This window comes from Marmota marmota, unplaced genomic scaffold (genome assembly GCF_001458135.2).
Source record: "Marmota marmota marmota unplaced genomic scaffold, marMar, whole genome shotgun sequence".
NCBI lineage: Eukaryota > Metazoa > Chordata > Mammalia > Rodentia > Sciuridae > Marmota > Marmota marmota.
This window is the reverse complement of record NW_026000068.1, coordinates 8,116,576-8,130,536: the sequence shown is the minus strand read 5'-3', so window position 1 is coordinate 8,130,536 and position 13,961 is coordinate 8,116,576. Positions and strand designations below refer to the sequence as shown.

The window sequence follows — 13,961 nt, the reverse complement described above, 5'->3', positions numbered from 1 at the left end:
CTACTGCAGTCACTATGCACGTGGGTCTATTTCTGGACTCTATTGTGCTCCCTCAGGCCCACGGACAATAGTCAGCCAGCAGAAAGTCCTGCTCCAACTGAACAAAGAACAGGTAAGTGATGAATAGGGTTCCTGGGAAGAAGCTTCGCTTCTTTAGGTCTGACCTAAAGAAGTTACTGAACAAATACGGAGAAGTGAAAAAACTCAGGCACTGTTACATATGTCAAGGAAGAAAATTCAAAAAGATAATTAAACAATGCAAAGTGGAACAAAAAGGAGCCTCTACTGAGGCTCTTGCCTGTGTACATTTGGATGGCTTTAGCGAGAGTATGGCACTGCATGAAGTAGGCTGCAGGAGGCTGACAGGAGATGGTATGTGGGAGAGGAGGGGTCCCTACATGTAGGAAACTGAGGAAGCAGGGAGATCACTGCAGGCTCCCAGTCTCAGTCCTTTCTTCTCCGTGTTCCCCAAGGCATCTTAGTCCTACCTATTGTGTTCTTTTTCATTCTCAGCTCCTTAGCAGCAGACCTAATGCTTCATTTAAGTAGAGCACTAAGTGCAGTGCTAGAAACAAATGAACACAGAAAACCACCAACAAAACCTCATCACTGTGCTCAGGAGTGGCACCAAGCTGGAGTGCAAGGGGAAATTATGGTCAGCTTCTGAGCAACGCCACACAAGCGCCTCTGATGGAAATTCAACTTCACAGATTAAAGATGGTCCTGCGTTTAAAAAAAAAAAAATGAGTGAAAATGCACTTGACTGGGTGGGGGAAGGGTACTAATAGAAAAAAACATGCAGGTTTTTGAAAATCATTTGAAACCTAGAAATGGGAAAAATTAGTAAGGTCTCTAAAGCAAAACATTCTCTTCATTCTGAACACTCAGGCATAAACAGAACCTGGGTAAGTCCTTCCCTTTTTTGGGGGACATATGGTCAACTACATAAAATGTTTTTTGATTAGTTTTACCATGTCAAAGTCTCCATCTGAAAGAGAGACAAGCCTGGACTTTGGTCTTGTGGAGGAGTAAGCAGTGGACAAGATGGGGTTTTACCATGTCCAGTGAAGATGGCTACCTTTCAAGTACTGGGGAGAGGTGGCTACAGTTTCTCCAACTATGCTTTTAAACCTGGGTTTAAATAGAAGGGGAAGGTCATATCACATGAAAATTGAGCTACTTTTTCTTACACAAATATTAAAAATATATGGATTATCTATGTATGCTGGCTAATAATGTACATTTCTGTATTTTATATGTATGTTTGAGATAGGGTCTCACTGTGTTGTCCAGGCTGGTTGTGAACTCCTGGACTCAAAGCAATCTTCCTGTCTCAGCCTCTCCAGTAGATGGAACTAGAGGCATGGACCACCGCACCAGCTTCACATTTCTATAATTTTAAAACGTTCTTCCAACAAAGCAAAAAAAAAAAAAAAACTAGGCTACAACTAACATTCACTTTATTCAATTTTGTTCTCTCAACTCAGAAGGCAACAAATGGATCACATAGAAAAGGGAGCATTTTTTTAATATATACACATAAAATTGGTATGGGTACCTAAGGTGTTCACTTTAATAAAAAACTGACATCCCAAACAACTATGTATTCTATTTAGCTTCTACAACAGTCATTCCTAGGCCTTAGTCATTACATTTATTTATATAAGGTACTATATTACTTTCATGACTACAAAATGAGGCACTCATACAGAACAGACAAGAATGAAAACATGTAGGTACTGTCTCATCTTTGTTATATTAATGCCAAAAATATCATTGGGGATTAATTGAAAGGAGCCCTTACTCATGAAAGTTGTTTACAAAATTGATGACACACAGCAGGACTAAGCTGACAAGAAAATATCTGATTGGGCAAATTAGATAGGTGGATACAAAACAGCTTAATCAAAAAAGTTAGAGAATCTCCACGAATAAGCCTTTTAATAATACTTTAGTGGTAAGACATTTTAGTTTTGACTTTTCTTGATGACTGAAAAATTAACATTCTAAAGGAATATTTTAAACATAATCATGGAATTTTACAATGTAAAAAAAGCATCATAGTAAATAGCTTAATATTCTCAATTCTGAAAATGAAAATAAATAGCTAACTTGTGAAGTATTTATAAGTGCCAGTGTTCTTATGTGATGGCACTACAGTCTTATGTGTGTGCTTGCAAACACAATACAGTGTAGAAATGTCCAGTGTTTCTTTGTTTAAAAAGTCATCAATTCAACCTAAATTCAAGAATTACACTTTAATAGTAGCATTTTGCCAATACAGAGATGACATACTGAGGATCAAATCATTTGATGGAAAGTTATTCTCTATTACTTGTATGAGAGAAAGAACGCAAGATTTCACATTTATAACAATTATATTAAATGTTAAAATAAAAATTACTTGCTTACATGTGGAATTGAGGTATCCCATCTCCTTCGTTTCTCCGGAGAACAGGAAAAAAAAATATTAAAACTTAAAAACATGGAGCTTTTTTAAGGCTAGCTATATGCAAATTTCACATTGGCATTTTTCTTCAGTTTTTATCAACTATTAGTACTTTAATCTAAAACTCAAACATAATTTGCTAATAATGAAGAAATGTACAATATGTACCATGACTTTTGATAACTAGTCATGTAAAACTAACCCCAGCTGATGATTTGTCTTCAATTTATAAATAGTAAAAATAAAGCAAAAAGGCTTCTTTCCCAGTAAAACTTCCCTGAAGACGGTTTCAGCCCAATGTAAAAGGAAGCAAAACTACACTGAAAGTATTTTTTTAAAGTCTACATGAAGAAGGGCAGCAATACTAATACTGGCACCTTCTGAATTATGGGTTTTAAATATTTATGACTATTGGTTAATAATAAAATCTGGATGCTACCCAAGTAAATATTAGCCAGAAAACACCTTCCTTATGATAGGATTTATCTTATGGAAGAGAACAGGACAAAAAAAAAACAAACAACTGAAGAACCTGGAGGGCTGGTGATATAGCTCAGTGACACAGCATTTGCCTAGCATGTGCCAGACCCTGGGTTCTGTCCCCAGCACCATGACAACAAAACTAGGAGGAATTCCTCAATAAGACAATATAAAGTTATTTTCCAGTGACATGAGGGTGATTTTTTTAGTTATTCTGATGTGTTTTTTTTTTTTTTTAAACAAAGCATCTAATAAGACTGATTTAAAATTGTGAAGGATGAACCACTTTTAGCCATTTGTGATTATCTGTCTAGATCTGTTAAAATGTGTTCCAATGAGTTTATATCAAGATCTACAAATTACTTAAAAATTATAAGAAACTTAAATTAATATAATCAAGTTATATGCCCAAATCAATATTGTTTTTCCCCAAGAGAACAACTTATATAGTCAAAACGATAGGTGGCATTACATTTAAAATGCTCCCAACTTTTTATAGTAAGACTAAATTTCCGAGTAAAGGTAGAGCTAGCAAAGGACTTGTTTCAAACACAAGAGAAAAGGCTATCTCAAAGTGCCAAATAGTGTTAACACTGAATCCTATGTCAAGCAATATTCTTCCTTGATACTGATGTTTTAAAATATATTTTGAAGTATTTCCTTACAATTTAAGGAAGAATTGTGTTGAAAAATGAAACCACCAGAACTTGTTGCTCTTGATTTTTGTAGCTTATTTTTGGCTGATTTTCATATTGTTAAAAAAAAAATCCGATTTTAACTTATGAGTTTTAATACTATATAGAAATTTTTTTATACTTTCTGAAAATCTACACTGTCCATTTTCTATGAGAACTTCTAAGTTGTCACTCAAATGCAAACACTACCCTTACAATAAACCAATACCATTAAATACTTGGATTATGTGCTCAACCATTCTATTCCTCCAAACTCTGAACTTGAAACTTTGGTTATAAGGGAAAACCAAGTCTGTTAAGTATACAGTTAACAGCACATTTCCAATGAAATACATTCCTATGTTAAAAGGCCAGCTCAAGCCAGCTTCCTTCTGGACAAATAGAGTTGGTTTTATTCGCAGTTTTATTCTGTAAACAAAAAAGCTTTGGAAACTTTGGGATTTACTGATGAAAACACAGAAGAAATGTACTCACTACTCCTCACCCGATGATGCACTCACCAGAAGGACTAGGTGTTCTAACCAGCTTTCTCTAACACTGTCAAAAAAAGACCATGACCACATCTATACTTAAAAGCATCTCAGAATGTCCTAAGTCCAATAAGATGTAATATTGTTGGTGATGTTATTCTGTGAGAGATTTATGATCTTGCACGACACTTTGGGCCACTGCTGTCAAAAAGTTGTGTGGAAGGGGGGACAAGGAACTAATGAAAATCTTCATTTGTATGGTTTTTTTTCCTAAGTACAGACATGCCTCTAACAAGCACAAAACCCACCTCCCAATGCTGATCACTAGGAATATTAAATTATCAAAATTAAAAACAATCTCCTCACCTAGCACAACATACTATACAATATTACAAACACAGACACATGAAAAAAAATCAGGCAGTAGAAAATGTACAACAGCTTTGGTGTTATACAAAATAACTTCCCAAAACGACTGACAGTGAAGCTCAAAATTGCTGTTTTCTTACCACAGACACTTCACTACTGCTTTCTACTGGTTTCCTTTTAGGTTCCTGGAAAGGTGTGAAGAGCCAAGAAAGACAGGATGTATAGTCTGCTTAGTGAGAATTGCTAGGAAAACCAAAGAACTGCGTTCCACAAGACGTCACTGAAAGGTCTTGCCTGTGTACTACTGCTCTGTGGCACGTTTCCTGTCGAGATCACAGCAGGTCCAAAATAAAGTGACAACTAGATTTAATAAATTAATATACATTTTGTTTAAAGATGTACAATGCACATTCTGTTTAATCCAAGGTTTTAGGGAAATCAAGGAACTTCTATTTACACATATACAGATCTCAGACAGCAGTGATGTCGGCAGATGCAGGGAAGAGCAGCAGAGCCTTACACGCTACTCTCTGGATGCTGAGGACACAAGTCAAGTACATTTAACTTAAAAACAACGCTGAGAGATCACGGGGTAAAATCTCCAAAGCGAGAAGTCCACAAAAAAGGACACGTAAAGGCAAGGGGAAGGTCAAGGAGTTGAGACAACCACTTTATTCTTGGGACGACTGTGGAGGTGGCACAGATGTTCCTTGTTTGCCAGATTTCCTCTCATAGTTCACCAGGCGTTGACCCACAAGGTACCTAGGTGGTTAACATAGGGTGGTTACTCTCTGATAGAATCTTACAAATAAAACATCCTTCTAATTGCTGTATGTATATATGTGACTGCATAACCAATGTGATTCTGCCACCTGTATACTCAGAAAAATGAGAAATTATACCCCATCTGATTCAAATGTATGATATGTCAAGATCATTGTACTGTCATGTGTAACTAATTAAAAAAAAATTCTTCTAAGAACAGCAAGGGATACATTTTTAATGTAAATCAGGTCAATTTATTCCTCCCTAAAGCCTTTCAATAGGTAGGTAGACCAAAGGAGAGTCTAGAATGAACAGCTGCAAAAGACAGAAAGACAGGTGCCATAGAGCCACATAGGGATGTGTAGGAAGTACGACAAAGATTAGAAGGTCTCTGATGCTGTGCAGTGACACACATGCAGTTCTCAAACTCAGGCACTCAAGAGGCCAGAGGCAAGTACAATAAATGAAAGCAGAAAATTTATTTGTATGGGCTCACATTTTATAAAAGCAGCTTAAAATCAAGGTCTGAGGAAATGGACTAGAAATATGATCACCAGAAAGCAGGGTAAGAAAAAAGTAGGAGGTGAAAAGGTCTGGTTCTAGAGAAAAGGAGAAACCGAAGGGCAGATTTCAGTGAGGCCAAGCGGGAGATGGCAAGGCACCGAGTGTACATGGAGTAACAGGAGGCAATGGTCTGTGAATAGAATACTGAGTGCTCCAAACTGATGTGATGTGACAGAGGAGAGGATGTAATGGCAATAGGCAGGAGTTACTGAGGCTGGAATGGCAAGGCTGCAGAGCCTCCACAGGTAGACCCTTTCCCTGACAGGAAGGGCTCGCTAAGAGTCAGTGGATGGGCTGGATGCTGACTCCTGGAGGAGTGTCTAATGGAGGTGGTCTGTTCTGTTCTGTTTTAATCTAAAACTATTTAATTTATTGTCAAAACAGAACATTTGAAAACAGACTGAAAAATTATTTGGTATGAAAAGTAAATAAATCTTCCTCCCCAAACCACCAGTTTCTCCAACTTCTCCAGCTCCATAAATGACAACTGCAGATTCCCTGTGGCTCTACCTGACTGTACTCTCCCTTCATGTCCTACACCCAATCTTAGCACATCCTACCACAAAATATATCCAGAATATGAATTCTTTCCCTTCTTGAGATTTATCATATAAAACACAAAAGTTAAGAAATGACAACACCTTCACAAGAGTGGTCAGAATAATGGAATTCTAGACTTACTTGTCATTTTTTATATGTTCATAAAGGCGCTTAAACTGGCGAACCTGGAAGGACAAGATTCCCATCAATACCACAACCATCAGTAAAAATGGATAAATCCGCCGGTGGACTAAGTTTTGCATTTCTGCAGTAACACCTGTAAAACCAAAAGAAGAAACTTGTAAGTGGTATGTTGCTATAATTTGGATATGGCTTGAAGGTGCTCCCCAGTGATTTATGGGTGGACAGTACTGAGGGGTAGGACCTAGTAGGAAGTAATTAGGTCATTAGGAGCTCTGGCCTTGGAAGCTGATCTCATGGAGTTAGTTCCTGAAAATGGGCTGTTATACAAGGATGAACTTGACCCCTGAATCTCTTTGGCTTCCTGTCTCATCAGGTGATCTCTTCCAGATGTGCTGCCACATATGTGATACCATCTACCATGAGGCTCTCAACAGAGACCAAATGAATGGGGCCACTCAATCCTAGACTTTCAGTCTTCAAAACTATAAGCTAAATAAACCTCTTTTCTTTATAAAGTACCCACTTTCAAGTATTTTGTTTTAGCAACAGAAAATAAACTAATGAATGAGTAGAATAACAATAAAAATGAAAAACATTCTTCCCCTAGGAAGAGGATGGGCCTAGGGTGGACTACAGCAAGTATTCAAGATAAACTTTCTAAGTCCAAGATCTGTCAGCTTTCTACAACCTAAGTGAGCTAGATTAAATGACTGCTCAAGTTCTTTCCAGTTTAAACATTTGGACTCCACAAATAGCTGGTGTCATTTACACATTAAAGCTATACTTTAAAAAAATAAAAACAGCTGGGTGCAGTGGTGCACACCTGTAATCTCAACAGCTCAGGAGGCTGAGGCAGGAGGATTGGAAGATCAAAAACAGAGATCAGCAACTTAGAGAGAGCCTATCTCTAAATAAAATATTATAAGGGCTACGGATGTGGCTCAGTGGCTAAGCAACCTTAGGTTCAATCCCTGGTGCCAAAAATATAAATAAAGTAAGATAAACAAAATAAAACTATGTTTAATAAAAGATCTGTTCCTTAAACTTTTAGAACACTCAAATATTTTTCAACTTTAATTCATGAGTTTTAACTCTTTCTTGGGAGGGCAGCTTTAAAATCAGATGAAATATTTCAAAGGACATCAGAAAATTAATATCCCAACTGGACTATTCCAAACCCCGCAAGAGTCTGCTGCAGTGGAAACAGCATGGGCTCTGCAGCTGAGCTTGGAGTTTGAACTGTCCACATACTCTTTAAAGTATAACTTCATCAAGACTCAGTTCTATAAACTCAGTTTCAAAAGCTCTTCTAAGAATATGTAACAATTCTGTAAAGCACCTAGAGAGAGCCAAAAAGTGCTAAAAAAAAAAAAAAAACATTTACTAATATTTCCCTCTTCTATAAAGTCTTTCCAATGGGGTTCACAATGAAACTTCTAATAGAGCAAAGTTGGTTACCGTGGTGCACATCTGAAATGCTGTGACTCAGGAGGCTGAGACAGGAGGATCAGCCCCAATTTGAGGTCAGCCTCAGCAATTTAACAAGATCCTTTCTCTAAGAATAAAAAAGAGCTGGGGATACAGTTCAGTATTAAGAGTGTCCCTAGGTTCAATCCCCAATACTGCAAAAATAAAAAACAAATCAAAACAACAATAAAAAATTCTAATAGTGGAAATATAAAAAGATTTAGGTTTAGAAAACCAAATAGTAATCCTTAAGTAATAGTAATAGTAATCCTTAATCTATATACTATCAGTGGACAGGACATAATACATATTAATCAGAAAATAATATTAAGACAATGACATTCCTACAATAGCTGAAACAGCTAAAACAGTAAACTAGAAAATAAAATTATCTACTTTTATTAAAAATATTATTCTAAAGATTCTAAATAATTTTTTTTTCTTTTTATGGTACTAGGGATTGAACCCAGGGGAGCTTAATGAGCCACATCCCCACCCCCTTTTATACTTTATTTAGAGACAGGATCTCACAAAGTTGCTCAGGGTCTTGCTAAATTGCTAAGGCTAGCTTTGAAATCACAATCCTCCTGCCTTAGCCTCCCGTGCTGCTGGGATTACAGGCATGTTCCACTGTACCCAGCTTCACCTATTATTATTAGGTTTTAAAATTATTTATTTATTTATTTATTTTAGTTATAGGTGGGCACAATACCTTTACTTGATTTTTATGTGGTGCTGAGGATTGAACCCAGTGCCTCAGGCATGCTAGGCGAGTGCTCTACACCTCTGAGCCACAACCACAACCCCTTCATCTATTATTTTAGCCCAGCTAAATGATTATTCGTTTACCAACAAAGCATTTGAAATCAGATAGCCTTTGTCATAAGAACATCAAAGTTAATAAAGTGCTCTCTAAAGCTCCATAGCCAGCATTACCCACCTAATAAGGGAACAACGCCAGAAGCTATGACATAAGGTACACACAGGGAAAGCAAGAGCACAGAGATCACTGGAGCTGCCAATTTACGAATGATGTAGTGAAGGTCAATGTTCCGGATGCCATTTGCATAAACCTAAAACAATAAGAAAAAAATCAGAACAAAAATACTTAACAAATTCTTCCATGCTATTTGTCAACTCAAAAGGACTCAAACTGGTTATTTTTTCCTACAGTCAAGGCAAATTGTGGAGCATAAACATAAACCTTGTTCTGGAAAGTTTTTAAAAGGAGTATATTTACTTACTAACACTGTACAGTTAGCCACAAATTGTGAAATACGACAACACTAATATAATCACAATTTTTACTATCCTTGCACTAAAACAGTACCAAATAACATTCAGTAATTACACAATTGAATACTACAGAACTTGAAGTATTTTTTCACAAATCTTATGTAAGAGTGATCTGTGTTATTATTCAAAACTATTTAAGAGGCCCAGTGGCACACACCTATAATCCCAGTAGCACGGGAGGCCGAGATGAGAGGATTATAAATTCAAAGCCAGCCTCAGCAACTTAGCAAAGCCCTGAGCAACTGACCTTGTTTCAAAACACAAAATAAAAAGGGCTGGGTCTGTGGTTCAGTGGTTACTTGCCCCCAAGGTCAATCCCCAGTACCAAAAAAAAAAAAAAAAAAAAAACCAATTCATTTTATCTAAATGTGACAAGAAAATAATGTAAACAGGAAATGTTTCAAAAAAACTGAATAAATCAAATTTTAAGAAACAAAAGGTATTTTATGTTAAAAAAAAAAAGGAGAAAAGAATTCTACAGTTAATTTATTTAAAAATCCAAGAATTTCTAACATATTTCCTTCACCTTCTCAAGAAAATTCTACTGAAAAAGACTGCAAAGGAAAGAATAGATTGAAGTGGGAAAACCCTGAAAATAAATGGAAAATACTAATGAAGTGCAGAATGCACTTTATGTCCCTCCAATTATGTCCCTCACAAATCAGGATGTAGTGTTTCTCAAACCCCATACCAGGGATTTGAAGAACAAGCAGGCTTAATCCTTCAAAATTTTACTTTCACCCCCAAAGAAACCTAGTTCACACAAATGCATTATAATTAAAAAAGAGGGTATCCCAATATTTCTCCATCAAGCCCAACCATTCAATTTTCATACAAATGTACAATCATGCCATAAGAAAATAATGCATTTTAAAGTGAAATATTACCAAAAAAAAAAAAAAAAATCAATGATGTTTCACAGCCTCCATTAAACCCTTATTATCTCTAAACTCTGCAAGGGCCAGAGTCTCAGCCAGAGACTATAGAGTGGACTGGCTCACACTCCTATCCTGAATAGATATGCTGCCATGGGCGCCCAATCCCTCACATGCCTAATGGACTTCTAAATTAGTTTGTACTCTGGAGACACATGTGAACACACAGTAATTCCCTTGCTCCCCCAACCTCTGCTCCTAAGAATCAAAATCTCAAGGTACAGGTAGTTTTCCCCAATTTTCTTGTGAACAGTGAGCTGAGAACTCCTGCCTTTGCTTCCCATACATCAAAAGGGAGGCAAACTTTCACTGCAGCACATTTGTAAGACCTTATTTATTTGGCACTGAGCTAAAGATTGAAGAATTAACCTTGAGGACATTTTCTAGACAACTAAAGCTTAAAGAAATAAGCTTATCACACATTGGCTATTCTAGATAGACATCTTTTTAAATGAATTACTATACTCACTAATCTGATTATCAGAGCACAATCTACTTTTTTCAAGGCGATCACACCAACGACCAAATTATTTCAGTTTCTAATTCAGTAATAATCTCAGGTGTTATGTAACTAGAATATTCAACCATTTTGCCTTTTTAGTCTATTTTTTCCTGGTCTTTTCTTTTACTTATTGCCTCAAGTAATGGCTTCCTTTCCTCTCTCTACTATAGGTTTAGTAACATGAATAATACTAAGCTTCATTAGAACCCCTGCTCTGGAAAAGGCATGTATGACATATTGGCCTCTATTTTTGGACACATATTCTAGGCATTTTATGTTACTGGTTAACCTTTTAAGCTGAGGCTTAAAAGTGGCTATTGAAAATTCATGGTAGTATGTAAGACCAAAATATGCCACCCCTAAACACCTACACTTCTTTGGTATAAGGAGAGCTGAAGGCAACTGAGCAGCACAGGCAGAAAGTACTCTATTTTCCTTCCTCTATTTTCCTAAAAGCGAACACAAAGACGAAAGGTAGCCTACTCGTCTCCCTCACTGAGAACAACAAAGGTTAACTACTAAAGACCCTTGTAGTCTGGCATACCAGAGGAAACTACAGTAACAAGTTTTACTAAACTAGTTTTTTATTTGCCTTACTCCAATACATCACTCTTAGATCTCAAAATCTTTCCCTTTGACCTTTTCCTTCTTTAAAAATTTAATATTCTTTGTTGAAAATTCCAGAATTCAAAGCTGTTTAAGAATTACATATTTCCCAGGGCATAAATTATTTTTTCTCTCCTAATAATAAAACTATCCTCTTTAAAAAGTTGTATGTGCTCATTAACCCATTCTGTCCCATCTTCCCAGATGTGGATCACCTATAAAAACTTAAAATTGAGCAATACATACACCATTTACGGTACCTTTGCAGTGTTATGTTTTTAGAGTTCCACTCTTTTTACTACAAGTTACTTTTTACTGAATCCAACTGAACAGAACATTACATACATATGTAATATATGGAATGCATTCATGAAAGTATTTTCTAGTACCAGCTTGTCATTTAATTTCAAGAACAGTGTGTGTACACAACACACACACACACAAAAAATACATATATATTTCCAGTGTCCTATTCATAGAACAATCTGTATTCTTATATTTAATGGTAATAAAGACTATAATAAGCCTAGATTACAATTTCCAACCTATATTAATACATCTGTGTCAATATTTTTTTTAAATATCCACAGAATTGAAACTTGGAAGACAACGGGTTAAAAGAAAATAGAAAGTGGACACATAAACAGCTTAATTAATCAAACATAATCACAAACCCATTTCAATATATCTTTCTCAAAACTGATCTTGCTTACCTGTTCAATTACAGTTTTCAACCACCACTGAGGACCCATCAACGTTATAGCTGCAATGATTTTGGCATGCAGGACTCCAAGTGCCCAGTCCTAGGATAATAAAAACCATTTAACACATTTTTTGTTGTTATTTTAACAGTAAACCTGGCAGAAAGGCAATACAATTTTCTCTTATTTCACACTTCAAAAAAGAAATTCTACAGAATTGGTAACAATTTGGCCGAAAGATTAACATATACTGCAAAATCCAGGGAGGTTTTCTCCAAAAGCCCAAGTTTAGTGTTCCTGAGAAAAATCATCCTTGAATCCTTTGATCTATATCTTTTTTCCAAGAAAAATAGAAACTAAGTCTAAACATTAATGGCGATCTCAGTAATCAAATAAAAAATGATATAATTATTTTTATTTAAAAAATATATACATATTTTTTTTAGTTTTAGGTGGACACAATGTCTTTATTTTTTATGTGGTGCTCAGGATCAAACCCAGTGCCTCATGCATGCTAAGTGGCACTCTACTACTGAGCCATAACATCAGCCTACTATGATTTTATGTAATCAAACCATCCTGGGCTGGGGTTGTGGCTCAGTAGTAGAGCGCTCGCCTCACATGTGCAAGACCCTGGGTTCGATCCTCAGCACCACATAAAAATAAATAAGTAAAATAAAGGTTAAAAAAAAAAAATCCGGGGCTAGGGATGTGGCTCAAGCGGTAGCGCGCTCGCCTGGCATGCGTGCGGCCTGGGTTCGATTCTCAGCACCACATACAAACAAAGATGTTGTGTCCACCGAACACCAAAAAAACATCCTTACGCTGCTTTACTGGTTTGACTGAGCTAATATATATCAAAATAAGACTATGGAAACAAGAATGGCCTAAAGAAACTACTCCAAAGCCTCACAGCTTTGAGCTTGGAGCATTTGCAGTTTTCTTGCTGAACTGTATTTTTCATTCCCAGTGTTACTGCACATCAAGTTCCTCATGGTACCACTGGCTGACCTGCCAACCTCATCTCTCCACCAGCTAGCCAAAGTGCTTACCATTCCTTCCCCTCACCAAGTTGTTTCTTAAAATGTACATCAGATCCTAGAAGTAGATAGATTTCATGCTTATAACTCTGAAATCCTTAACATGGCACATATAGCCCTTCATAACCTGGTCTATCTTAAAAATATACATACATTAAAAATGTAACACATAACACTGAGATCTATTATATAAAAGTGAAGACGTTACAAAGAAGGCTGGAGTATTCTGTTACTGCTACCTCAATCTCTCTCCAGCAGTAACTACTATTGGTATTGAGTATATACTCTCTGTGCTTTCCCTCATGCATTTATCTGCAGCTATATGTCCAACTGAAAACACATGTGTCATTTTGAGTAGATTTTGCTCATCCTGCCTAGTCTCTTCACTGTCCACCATCTTGAGGTCAACGCTCCAATTTACTGGTTTGACTGAATAGTAATATGTGTCTTCCTAAAAGAAGTGAGAAGTTGAAACACATACTGAATTCTTGCATGTCCTCAAACATCAATGCTCATCCTGCCAGGTGAAACAAGTGGTATTTTGTTTGGGTACAAGAAGTTTGGTTTTTGTCCCCTTTCTCTTAATTCTCTTTAATTCTATCTTATGGCTTTCAGGGTAAAGAAAAAATGGTCCAAGAGCAGTATAATTTTTTTGAAGCTTTCAAGATTTCTCCTTATTCTTAGATTTTTGCCAAAATATACCCAGATATATATTTTTCTCTTCCATCTTGTCTTGTTGATTTTAATATCATCAAATGTGATCAAAACATTTCAACCTTCTTCAATATAATTAAAATTTTCTACATTTGTTTCAATGTTGCTTACATCTTTCCCTTCCAGAAGCCCTGTTATCTTTGTGTTTTTACTCCTAGAAGATATTTATCTTTCCCCTCAATTCTTTTTTTTTTTTTTTTTTTTTTTTTTTTTTTTTTTTTTTT

At 36.2% G+C, this 13,961-nt stretch overlaps 1 protein-coding gene across 1 annotated transcript in view; it reads right to left on the bottom strand.

The window, feature by feature from the left end:
- Window positions 1–1,443: 1,443 nt before the first annotated feature.
- Marchf6 (membrane associated ring-CH-type finger 6) overlaps window positions 1,444–13,961 on the bottom strand; it is a 71,040-nt gene continuing 58,522 nt past the window's right edge. The window contains exons 23-26 of the mRNA XM_048814197.1: window positions 11,996–12,085; window positions 8,884–9,016; window positions 6,474–6,609; window positions 1,444–5,225 (exon numbers count right to left, since the gene is read on the bottom strand). Of these exons, the coding sequence (XP_048670154.1) occupies window positions 5,135–5,225; window positions 6,474–6,609; window positions 8,884–9,016; window positions 11,996–12,085 (450 nt within the window). The 3' untranslated portion in view covers window positions 1,444–5,134. The remainder of the gene's footprint in view (window positions 5,226–6,473; window positions 6,610–8,883; window positions 9,017–11,995; window positions 12,086–13,961) is intronic.